The 12,190-nt window shown below is 53.2% G+C and overlaps 1 protein-coding gene across 14 annotated transcripts in view; it reads left to right on the plus strand.

The window, feature by feature from the left end:
* Window positions 1–12,190, plus strand: part of LOC144799137 (uncharacterized) — a 234,288-nt gene that overhangs the window by 125,640 nt on the left and 96,458 nt on the right. For all 14 annotated transcript variants that reach the window (XR_013603760.1, XM_078670338.1, XM_078670342.1 and 11 more), the window contains one exon: window positions 11,795–11,917. Coding sequence is in view for 13 of the 14 variants with exons in the window: in XM_078670338.1 (XP_078526464.1) it covers window positions 11,795–11,917 (123 nt within the window). In the remaining variant the exon portion in view is untranslated. The remainder of the gene's footprint in view (window positions 1–11,794; window positions 11,918–12,190) is intronic.

Genomic DNA, 12,190 nt, shown 5'->3' on the forward strand with positions numbered 1-12,190 from the left:
TGGAGTTGCGGGCGAATCGTCTAGCACTTAAAGCATTCCTCCCCTCTGTCCGGGGGAGTGTAGTGCAGGTGTTCACGGACAACACCACCACCATGTGGTACTGCAACAAACAGGGCGGGGTGGGGTCGTGGACCCTTTGCCAGGAGGCTCTGCGCCTCTGGCAATGGCTGGAATGCCAGGGCGTGACCCTGGTGGGTCAACACCTGGCAGGTTCTCTGAACGCCAGGGCGGACGAGCTCAGCCGTCGGTGCATGATGGATCACGAATGGCGTCTGAACTCGGACGTAGCGCAAGGCCTCTTTCGGCAGTGGGGAGAGCCTTGGTTAGATCTATTCGCCACCAAAGAGAACGCGCAATGTCATCAGTTCTGCGCGTTGGAATTTCCAAGGCTACACTCACTCGGAGACGCTTTTCGTCGCGAGTGGAGTTGCGGTCTGTTGTACGCCTTTCCGCCTAAACCACTTCTGCCCAGAGTGCTGAAGAAGATCAAGCGCGACCGGGCCCAAGTCATCCTTGTGGCTCCGGACTGGGCACGAAGGTACTGGTATCCAGAGCTACTCAGTTTGTCAGTCGATCCCCCGGTTCGTCTGTCTCTTCAGTAGGACCTTCTGTCGCAGCAGCAGAGGTCGGTCCTCCACCCGAACCTGTCCAGTCTCCACTTCCATGCTTGGAGATTGAGTGGTGACAGTTGAGGCCATTTGACTTGCCTCATGAAGTCTGTAATGTCATTCTGGCAGCCAGGCGTCCCTCCACAAAGTCGGTATACGCCTGCAGGTGGAACAGATTTGTGGCATGGTACACAGCAAAGGCTGTGGATCCTCTTGCTGCCCCTCTCTCTGAGGTTCTTCTCTTCCTCCTTCTCTTCCTCTGGCGCGGAGGCGCGCCAGAGGCAAGCCCGTCTGCGCCCGTCCGCGCCACGAACGCGGCCAGCGCCAGCCATGCTGCTCGATTTTTCCACAGATTTAGGATGGACAAAATATTCCAGAGAACAGCTACTGGAAATAGGTAAGAAAGTAAGTGGAGGGCACATTCAGCTTCCCTCAGGAATAGGTCAGGCCAAAAAGCATCTGAACTGTGGGATGATCAACTGTAGATCCCTAGTCAAGCATCATCTCGAAGTTTGCTACTTGATTGAAGATATCAATCTAGACGCCCTCTTTCTAACGGAGACCTGGACTAGCCCTGATTCCTCTGTAGAAATGGGGTTTGCATGTCCAGAGGGATATAAAGTCTTTCATAAACCCAGGCTAGTTGGGAGGGGAGGAGGGGTAGGGGTCATTTTTAAAGAGGATTGGAATTTTGCGCCGCTATAGATAGATGAAGTTAAAGGAATAGAAATCCTGGGTTTTTCTGTGCAAGAGGCAAAAGGTAGGCTGCTCTCTGGAATGATCTGCTACAGACCCCCGGGACAGGACACACACTTCCCTGCACTCTTACATATAATCACCAATCTGAGTCTAACCCACTCTAGAATGGTTATAATGGGTGATTTTAATCTATGGGATAATGGCAGTCTGGGCAGCCATCTACGAGACCTGGTAAGCTCCTGTCGGAACCTTAACCTACATCAACTGGTTCAGCAACCCACTCATTTAGGGGGGCATATGCTGGATCTTCTGTTTGCTCAGGAAACAGAAACAGAGGTGACAGAGGTATTGCCTCAAGCCTGGACTGATCATCATCTGATCCACTTTAGGATCAAGTCCCCCAACCTTAGGAGCAATAATACTTGCTCTATTACATACAGAAGGGGCAGAGAGTGGACTAAACTGCACAGGGACAATCTACAGCCTTTTACTAATGTAAATCTTTTCTCCCCTTCCATTACGGTAAAGAAGAATTATGAAGCTTTCTGTAGCCATATAACTTAACTATCTGAAAGAAACAGGTTAGTATTAGATTCCTTACCTTAGAATATCCCCAGGCGTCAGTCTGGATCCGGAAACTTTTGCGTAGCAGTACCCCTGCGCGTCGGTAGGCGTCGTCTGCAGGCGTCCCCTGCGGCTCCGCGTCGTCGGCGTCGTGCGCCGTGATGACGTCGCTGGAGTATATAGACGCCGCCTCCGCGCGCTGACGTCAGTTCTTTTTTTTCCGCGCCAGTTAGCGCAGATCCGAAGAGCAGTACTCCGGTCTTTTGACCAAGTTTTTTGTTAACTAATTGATCTTTACGGTGCCGGTAGGATGCCCGGTTTCAAGTGTTGCGACGAGTGCGACCGCCTGATGTCGGTCACCGACCACCATCGACTCTGCCTCCGGTGTCTGGGCGCGGACCACGACGTGGAGTCCTGCGTCGACTGTCGGGCCTTGACTGGAAAAGCTAGGCGGGAGCGGTCCCGCAAGCTTCTCGAGCTCCGGGTGTCGGCCCCGCGTCGAGAGCGGTCCCGGTCCGGTCGGAGGTCGAGGGAGCGGTCGAGGGAACGATCGCGGAGCCGCCATGGGCGCTCCGGGAGTCGCCACCATTCCTCCGGCTCGTCAGGTAAGTACAAGAAGTCGGGGCGTCGCCATCGCACCCCCGACTCCCCCCGACGCCCGCGTGCTGCGGCCGGGGGCTCGGGTGACCCCACCCCCGCGGTCCCGCGTGGGTCGCCGACGCAGTCTACCCCACACCTGTCGGTCCCTGGGGAAGGCGCGTCGCGTGAGGAGATCGAGGCCTTCCTCATTGCTATGAGGGCGAGGTCTTCTCCGGCGGGGCCTTCGGCGCCTGCGGGCCCGTCGGTCCCGTCTGGGGGCCCGAGCGGTTCGGGTGCTCCTGCCCCGGCGCCGCCGGTGGCTCCGGCCCCGGCGCCGCTGGTTCCCTCTGGTTCGTCGCCGGCTGGTCTCCCGGCCTCTCCGGCGTCGGTTCCTGTGGGCCAACCCGTGGTACCGCCCCCGCGTGGTGCAGCGACTCCGACGTCGGCTCCCCGGCACCGACGCCGCGCGGCGCCACCCCCATTTCCTCCCCGACTCCGGACACGGAGCCGGACCGGCGTCGGCCGACGCCGGATCCGACGCCGATGGGGCCCGTTGACCCCGATGTCTATGTCGTCGATCCAGAATATGGGTATGATGAGGAGGAGTATGGAGAGGGTTGGGAGGGGTCTGAGGACCCTCTATCCCGTGCCTGCCAGTATGATGTGGACTGGGTAGGTGATCTGGGTGATGCCAGTGGCCTGGACGAGTCGCCCAACCCTGGGTTTGTCTCTCCGTCCCCTGTGGCGTCCGAGGCAGGTGCTGCCTATTCGGTGGTCCTGATGAGGGCTGCCAAGGCCTTACACCTTGAGCTCCCCGTCGCGAAGGTCAAACCGAATATTCTGACGGAAGTGTTTAAACCGCAGTCATGCCCCCAGGAGCCTCTGCTGCCGTTTAATGAGGCCCTGACGGATGTCCTTCTGGGCACCTGGTCCAGGCCCGCTTCTGGTGCGCCGGTTGACCGGAACGTTGCCAGGCGTCACCGTCCATGCTCGGACGACCCTGCCTTCCTGTCCACCCATCCCTCCCCGGAGAGTCTGGTGATCCAGGCCTCCACTTCACAGTCCGCATTTCCGTCGGCTCCGCCCGACCGGGAATCAAAGAGGTACGACCAATTTGGTAAAAAAGTGTTTTCCTCTTTGAGCGCTGGACTGCGGTCTTGTAACACCGCGTGCCTCTTGGGCCGCTACACCCACTCCCTGTGGGATACGGTCGAGGAGTGTTTGCCGCAATGCCCCCAGGAAGTGCGGGACAAGCTCACCCGGGCCTTGGTTGAAGGCCGGGATGCGGCGCGGTACTCGATCCGTTGTGGTCTGGACACCACAGACTCACTGGGACGGGCCATGTCCACTACGGTGGCGATTCGTCGCCATGCCTGGCTGAGATCTGCCAACTTCTCACCAGACGTCCAAAATACACTTATGGACATGCCATTTGATGGCAGTCGTCTATTTGGTGACAAAGCGGACCACGCGCTGGAGCGCTTCAAGGACTCCAGGGTCACGGCCAAGTCCTTGGGTCTCTCGACCCAGCGCCAGCAGACGGGTTCGTTTCGGCCCTTTCGTGGCCAAGGGAGGGGAGGTCCCACACGTGCTGCCAGCCACGCGACGCAGAGCGCTCCCCAGCGCGGTGGCGCCCGTGGTTTCCGCCGTGGTGGCGGTAGAGGCCAGCGTCGTGGTCAGTCCATGCCTCCCTCCGCTGCGGCATCCAAGCCTTCCTAGTCCGAGCTTTCGGGCTCACGTGACGCCAGTGGGTGGCAGGGTTCGCCATCACCACTCCCGCTGGCGCGCGATAACATCGGACAGGTGGGTGCTGCAGCTTGTCCGAAGGGGCTATGCCCTCCCCTTCGAGTCCACTCCTCCAGCCATGCCACCGCAGAACCACCGTGTGTCGGGGGACCACTTGACACTTCTGCGGGAGGAAGTTACGGCCCTCTTGGCCAAGGGGGCCATCGAGCGCGTTCCTGGGCCAGAAGTAGGGTGTGGTTGCTACTCCCACTACTTTCTGGTACCCAAGAAGGACAAGGGAGGCCTGCGTCCTATCTTGGATCTACGGAACGTCAACGGCTTCCTCCGGAAGGAGAAGTTCAAGATGTTGACTTTGGCTCAGGTCTTGGCTGCTCTAGACCCACAAGACTGGATGGTAGCGTTGGACTTGCAGGATGCGTATTTTCACATCCCCGTCCTGCCGGCCCACCGGCGTTACCTGCGGTTCACGGTAGGCCACGAGCACTTTCAGTTTATCGTGCTCCCATTCGGCCTTACCAGCGCCCCACGGGTGTTCACGAAAGTGATGGCGGTGGTCGCAGCTCATCTGCGCCGGTTAGGGGTTTCAGTCTTCCCCTACCTCGACGACTGGCTGTTGAAGGCGGGCTCGCCCCAGACAGTCGTCCACCACCTTCAGATGACGGCAGACCTCCTGCACGAGCTGGGGTTTTCCATCAATGTGCCGAAATCACACCTGTGTCCCTCTCAAAAGCTCCTTTTCATCGGAGCGGTTCTCGACTCGGCGCAGTTTCGGGTTTATCCTCCGGAACGGCGGGTCCGGGATATTCAGGCTCTGATTCCCATCTTTCAGCCGTTATCCCGGGTTTCGGTCAGGTTGACGCTGCGGCTTCTGGGGCTGATGGCCTCCTGCATCCTTCTGGTGCATCACGCCAGATGGCGGATGCGGGCTCTGCAGTGGGACCTGAAGTTTCAGTGGGCCCAGCATCAGGGCAACCTATCCGACCATGTCCTGATCTCGGAGGGCACTGCGAGACAGTTGCAGTGGTGGCTTACGGACCGCGATTGGGTCAGGGGCAGATCCCTCTCCCTTCCCCAACCGGAGCATGTGGTTGTGACGGACGCGTCCCTCCAAGGCTGGGGTGGCCACTTGGGAGAGGCGGAGATCAGAGGCCTCTGGTCTCCGGCGGAGTCCCGGCTCCATATCAACATGTTGGAGCTGCGGGCGATTCGCCTAGCACTGAAGGCATTCCTCCCCTTTGTCAACGGGAGTGTAGTGCAGGTGTTCACGGACAACACCACCGCCATGTGGTACTGCAACAAACAGGGCGGTGTGGGGTCGTGGACCCTTTGCCAAGAGGCTCTGCGCCTCTGGCAATGGCTGGAACGTCAGGGCGTGACTCTGACGGTTCAACACCTGGCAGGTTCTCTGAACGCCAGGGCGGACGAACTCAGCCGTCGGTGCTCGGTGGATCACGAATGGCGTCTGAACTCGGATGTGGCGAGAGGCCTCTTTCAGCAATGGGGAGAGCCTTGGTTAGATCTATTCGCCACAGAAGAGAACGCGCAATGTCATCAGTTCTGCGCGTTGGAGTTTCCAAGACGGCACTCGCTCGGCGACGCCTTTCGGCGCGAGTGGAGTTGCGGTCTGTTGTACGCCTTTCCGCCTATACCACTTCTGCCCAGAGTGCTGAAGAAGATCAGGCGCGACCGGGCCCAAGTTATCCTTGTGGCTCCGGACTGGGCTCGAAGGTACTGGTATCCCGAGCTACTCAGCATGACAGTCGGTCCCTCGATCCGCCTGCCCCTTCAGGAGGACCTTCTGTCGCAGCAGCAGGGGACGGTCCTCCACCCGAACCTGTCCAGTCTCCACCTCCATGCGTGGAGATTGAGCGGCGACAGTTGAGGCCATTTGACTTGCCTCCTGAAGTCTGTGATGTTATTCTGGCAGCCAGGCGTCCCTCCACAAAGTCGGTATACGCCTGCCGGTGGAACAGATTTGTGGCATGGTGCACAGCAAAGGCTGTGGATCCCCTTTCTGCCCCTCTGTCTGAGGTTCTCCTCTTCCTCCTTTCCCTTGCCCAGCAGGGCTCTGCTCTGGGCACTATCAAGGGCTATCTTTCTGCCCTTTCCGCCTTCTTGAGGCTACCTGATCAGCCATCTTTGTTCAAGTCCCCTATTGTGTTAAGATTCTTGAAGGGCATCACGCACATGTATCCTCCAACTCCGTTCGTGATGCCTCAGTGGGACTTGAACTTGGTTTTGACTTTCCTGATGTGCGCTCCCTTTGAGCCCCTTCATTCTTGTCCTCTCCGTCTTCTCACCTTAAAGACGGCCTTCCTGGTAGCCATCACCTCTGCCAGGAGAGTGAGTGAGCTCCAGGCTCTTTCTATTCAACCTCCTTTCTTGTCTGTTCATCCTGATAAGGTGGTTCTTCGGACTAGACCTTCTTTCCTGCCCAAGGTAGTCTCTGCTTTTCACATTGGGCAGTCCATCACCTTGCCCTCCTTCTTCCCGCCTCCGCATCCTTCAAAGGATGAAGAGCGGCTCCATCGTCTGGACCCAAAACGTGCGCTTTCATTCTATATGGATCGCACACGCCAGTTCCGGGTGGATGACCAACTGTTTGTTGGCTACGTGGGTGAGAAGAAGGGAAGGGCGGTACAGAAACGGACCATCTCTCGGTGGGTCGTCCTGTGCATCAAAGCATGCTACTCTTTGGCTCGGAAGGAGCCTCCTGTTGGGCTGAGGGCCCATTCCACTCGGGCCACGGCGGCTACTACTGCCCTGGGCCGGGGAGTCCCTTTGCAGGACATTTGCCAGGCGGCCACGTGGGCCTCGCTGCACACCTTTGCGAGGCACTACTGCCTGGACAGTCAAGTCCGGAGGGATGGCTTCTTTGGCCGTTCGGTCCTCCAGGACTTTCTGGTGTAGGTTGTATTGGTTCGCAGACCCACCACCGGGGTTGGTATTGCTGGGGTATCTATTCTAAGGTAAGGAATCTAATACTAACCTGTTTCTTTCAGATGAACAAGTTACTTACCTTCGGTAACGATATATCTGTAAGAAACAGTAGTTAGTATTAGATTCCTTACCGCCCCGCCCATCCTCCCCGTTCTGCGAACTGATACCTAGGGTTAAGGACATCCCTTTCAGGGCCCTAGTTTCAAATGGCACCAGTGTTGGTTCTCACATGGCTCTGCGTGTTCTGGCGCGGAAAAGCTGTGTGCAAAGAACTGACGTCAGCGCGCGGAGGCGGCGTCTATATACTCCAGCGACGTCATCACGGCGCACGACGCCGACGACGCGGAGCCGCAGGGGACGCCTGCAGACGACGCCTACCGACGCGCAGGGGTACTGCTACGCAAAAGTTTCCGGATCCAGACTGACGCCTGGGGATATTCTAAGGTAAGGAATCTAATACTAACTACTGTTTCTTACAGATATATCGTTACCGAAGGTAAGTAACTTGTTCGTTTAGACCCCATAAATCCTTTAAAGAGCATAAAAAATAGGAAGAAAACCTCAGCCCCCTGGTACAGTGAGGAATTAAGATCACTACGCTCGACCTGTAAAAAAGCAGAGGAAATGGAGGAAGACCTACTCCGTATCAGATAAGATAGCTTTGAAGTTGGTATTAGCCAATTATTAAAAGGCTATTGCCCTTTCTAAATCTAACTTCTATGCTAATTCCATTCTACAAGCCCCCAACAGTACAAAAGCTTTGTTTCAAATTGTCAAGGAACTCTCATGCCCGATAGACACAAGCAAGAAGGTAGCTGCCTCGCAAGAACTTTGCGAGGAGATTGCTGCTCATTTTAAAGATAAAATTGCGAAAATTGTTGGGGACCTTGACCCTAATAACAGCAGTGATTCGGATAACTCAGTTCGGGGACTAGTGGAAGTGGTCCGGGCAAATACCTCCCTGGACATCTTTCCTGCTCTCACTGCTGATTCTTTTGAAATTTTGGCTAACAGTGTGTCCTCTGGCTCCCCACTTGATCCTCTCCCACATAAAATCTGGAAAACTGTAGGCCATGGAACGTTCCCCTGTTTACAACAGATCTGCAGTCAATCTCTGGAAGTGGGAGTTGTTCCAGAGGCATGCAAGTTAGCAGTAGTTACGCCTCTGCTAAAAAAAACATCATTAGGCCCCAATACACCTGCAAATTTTAGACCTATTTCTCTCTTGCCCTATCCAATCAAAATCCTGGAGAAAGTAGTCAGCAAAAGCCTCTCTTGCTATCTGGAGAACAACCTTTTGCTGGACAAGGACCAATTTGGATTCCGTCCAGGTCACGGCACAGAGACCGCCTTGGCGACCGTACTGGACAATCTACGGATGCGAGCCGACAGTGGGAGTGACACCATTTTGGTGTTACTCGATATGTCGGCAGCATTCGATACGGTGAGCCATGTAATACTGTTGGAAAGGCTGGAGAGTATAGGGGTGTCAGGTCAGGCTTTGAAATGGCTGAGATCTTACCTATCAGGAAGACAGCAGATGGTGAATCTGGCACCTTTCACCTCTAGTAAGTCTTTAGTGCAACATGGGGTACCGCAGGGCTCTGCGATCAGCCCTGTCCTGTTTAACATCTACCTTCAGCCTGTGTTCCCTATAATTAAATCCTTCGGCATTGACATGGTCAATTATGCCGACGACACTCAAATGGTGTTCTCCCTTGAAGGGAGACAAGCAGTGTCGATGGACCTCTTCCAGGAGTGTATGCGGCAGACGGCTGGATGGCTCAGGAGCAACTCCCTACAATTCAATGGTGGGAAGACAGAGGTGGTTTACTGCCCCACGGCCAGACTGTAGTCTTTGTTTAGCTCATTATACAATCGGCCCTAACTCCCAGTATGTAATGAAAAAAACTGGAGTGGCAGAGCTACTCGCGCATGGACAAGTAGTTTTTCTGAAGACAGTACACAAGGGTTCACACTGTGGCCACATCCTCTCCTCAACTTTGTGGCTTTCACAGTGACGTTTCTGTCCCTGATCAGATCACCTTATTCTGTCTGTAGTAGTCAGTAAGTAGCAGGAGCACCCACACCTTTCATATTTATAAAAGTAGCAGAGAATGTTAGGGCTCACCTATGGGATTTACCAGTTTTCCAGTCCAAGCTTAACAACGCAAACTGTTAAAACATTAATACAGCCCGTGGTTTATATTTAAGATTCTTTTTTAAATATGTTTCTTGGCGTGTTATAACAATATTGACATTTTTATAGGAAGCACTGAGCTGTACTTGAGAATCGAAGCGTTGTTTACGGGCTGGGGTGGGGGTAGAGTGAGACAGGAACAGGAAACTGAGTCATCTGAAACTCAAACTCAGGGGCGGGGTGACCAATTTGCGTCTGTGCTGCAGTCAGCAGAACTTGCAACAGAGTAAGTCATGATTTCCTGTGCCATGAGATAATCTTTCTTTACGAGAATGAGCATGCTAGTAGAATCTGAAAGGGTGAGCCCTGCAAATTCATTTCAGCCCGCTTAGGGAGCACGTCTGCTTCCTCCTGGAGTGAAAATAAAATGAGGCTCTTTGGATAAGAATAAATTGCGGACCCTAGATGGAACTTCCATAAATGCTGCATATGCTATACAGCCCAGCCGAGTGCAGCCGTGTCGTTTGAGCTTATTCAATCTAGGTTTGTGCTTTATTCTGGGAATTGTAGTCTAGTTGATCCATTATAAAATCATGACTACAATCCCCAAAATGAACAGAATAAACCTGGTCTGGATAAGCTACTCACGCCTGGATCTGGGAGGCTGGCGAGAAAGGGAATGTCATGTGTGACACCTTTGGTCGTCTTGTTTAAACCACCAACACTTTGCATTCTGGAACCTGTGAGTCCTGTAATGTTGCAGAATTCAAAGAGCCAATTTCTTGAAAGACAGCACTGGGTGTGCTTCGCACACATGACATAGGAAATATGGTTTAAATATAGGACCAAATGCTCTCATAAATGCAGTGCTTGAAAAAAAAAGTCCTTGCACATTACCGAGGATACCGGATCCTGCAAACAAAACTGTAAATGTTGTTTGTACTGCTGCCGCCTGGTGGTCTCATGTCATCTGTGACACCTCAGCCTTCCCATGCTTTTTAGTGAGCAGTGCTTTGAGGGCTGGGGTTTTGAGCTGTCACTAACAGTGCTAAAATTAACAAGTTAGAAAAGTGCAGGCGCCATTGTTGCAGATTTGAGAAGAGTGAACAGTGCCAGGAAAAAGCTGAGAATGCATGGCGGCCGTGAATTGGGCGCCGTGCTACATAACAGTTGTTCACAAGAAGAAAGGTGCAGCCGCCATTGTTGCCGATTAGGAGCGGTTTTGAAGATGTGGAAACAGAGGTGGGCGAGCTGCGCGGCTGAAAAGAGACAGGGAAGAAGCGCGAGCGAGCAACAAGGAGACTGAGAAGTAGAGTTGTGCGACCTGCACGGCTGAACCGAGAGAAGGAAAAAGCGTGAGCGAGCAAAAAGGAGATGGAGAATGCGGAACGAGTCAGTGGATGGGACGTGTGGACAAGGAGAGAGGCGAACGCGCGTGCTTGGGAGAGCAGTCTTCTTATTTTCAAGCACTGCACTCGTGCTTGTGGCGCGCCCCTGCGTGCTCCCGCAAGGTGGATGCTGCCACAGGCATGAGTAGAGTGCTTGAAAATTACCAGAGCGATGGCTAAAGATCCTCCTATGCAGCGCATGCTGGCTGCGTAGGCGAGACCTAAAAAGGCATAGTTACTGCCAGCCTTACTTTTGAAAGTAAGGCCTACAAGTACAAAGTGCGAGTTTTCTCACTACTTGCAAGTTTGCTAAACACATAAATAAAACACATTGTCATTACAATGCCAATAGCTCTAACTTGCGTAAATGCAAGACCTATTGCATTGAAAATGCTTGTTTTTCTTGTTTGCTTCAACTTTTGTATCCGCACAGCGTCCTCTTCACACACGCTGTGTTTCATATTTCGGTCGGCATTTGCACTGTGGGTTTAATTGCTTTTCTTTTTAGGTGTGCACCTTTTAAGCAACGTTCCCACTTTCATTTTGGCCATAGTCCTGTTTCCTGCTTGTGGCAGCCTGCTTGCCCTGTGCAGTCTCTCCCTTCATCCAGCCCCCCACCACCTCTCCGAGTTCGCTGCTTGTATTTTATGTGATTTGACTGAAATTACGGGATGTTGAGGCAAGACTCGAACTCCTGAGTTGGAAGCTCTGGCCGCACACCCTTCACAGCATATTTGATGCTATTTCATTGCTGTTTTTTAAAATGTTGCCAGATGGAGGCATTTATAAAATCAAATGCTGTTCAAGTCAGATTGCGTGCTGGCTCTCCTCACCGATTTCATTTTCACAATTGCGTCTTGTTTTCTTGCTCATAGCACCCTGCTCGCCCTGTGCCATCTCACCCTATCCCTATCCCTTCACCATGCCCTCACCACCACTCCGAGATCACTACTTTTATTGTAAGTGACTTGCCCAAATTCATAGGACACCACTTCCTCATCAGAGACTCTGCTCCCTAATAGTTCCGGGGCCGCACAATATGCTGCATTACTAAATCCTTATATGGTCCCAAAGGCGAGAGCTATTGCATTTAAGGGAGCCTTGCAAATTTTCTCTTTTATTTTGTGTAGATCCAAAAATGGCAGCTAAACGAATGACAAGGGAGATATTAGATGCCGCCATGCAGAAGAAAGCCCGTAAAGATCTGCTCACCCGAGATGAAGCCATTGAAGAAACACTGCATGAGTTACCAGGTGACTTTAGTATAATTTTGTATTTTTGAATAGTGAGCTTGTTATTGGTGTAAAAACAAACAGTGGTGGCTGCTACGAGGTAGTGCATATATTTTTTTATTTTTACTCTATAGAAGTGACACATTTGCAGCAACAGGGTAGCTTTTAATTCCTGCATCATGTCAACATGTTATAACAAACCTGCACTGCTAGAATCTTGTCCCACCATTAGATGTACAAGTGTTGGGAATTGAATAGTCCTCACGTAGCTCAGTATTCTTACTACTGGGGTGA

The sequence above is a fragment of the Lissotriton helveticus genome, chromosome 12 (assembly GCF_964261635.1).
Source record: "Lissotriton helveticus chromosome 12, aLisHel1.1, whole genome shotgun sequence".
In the NCBI taxonomy this organism is placed as follows: domain Eukaryota; kingdom Metazoa; phylum Chordata; class Amphibia; order Caudata; family Salamandridae; genus Lissotriton; species Lissotriton helveticus.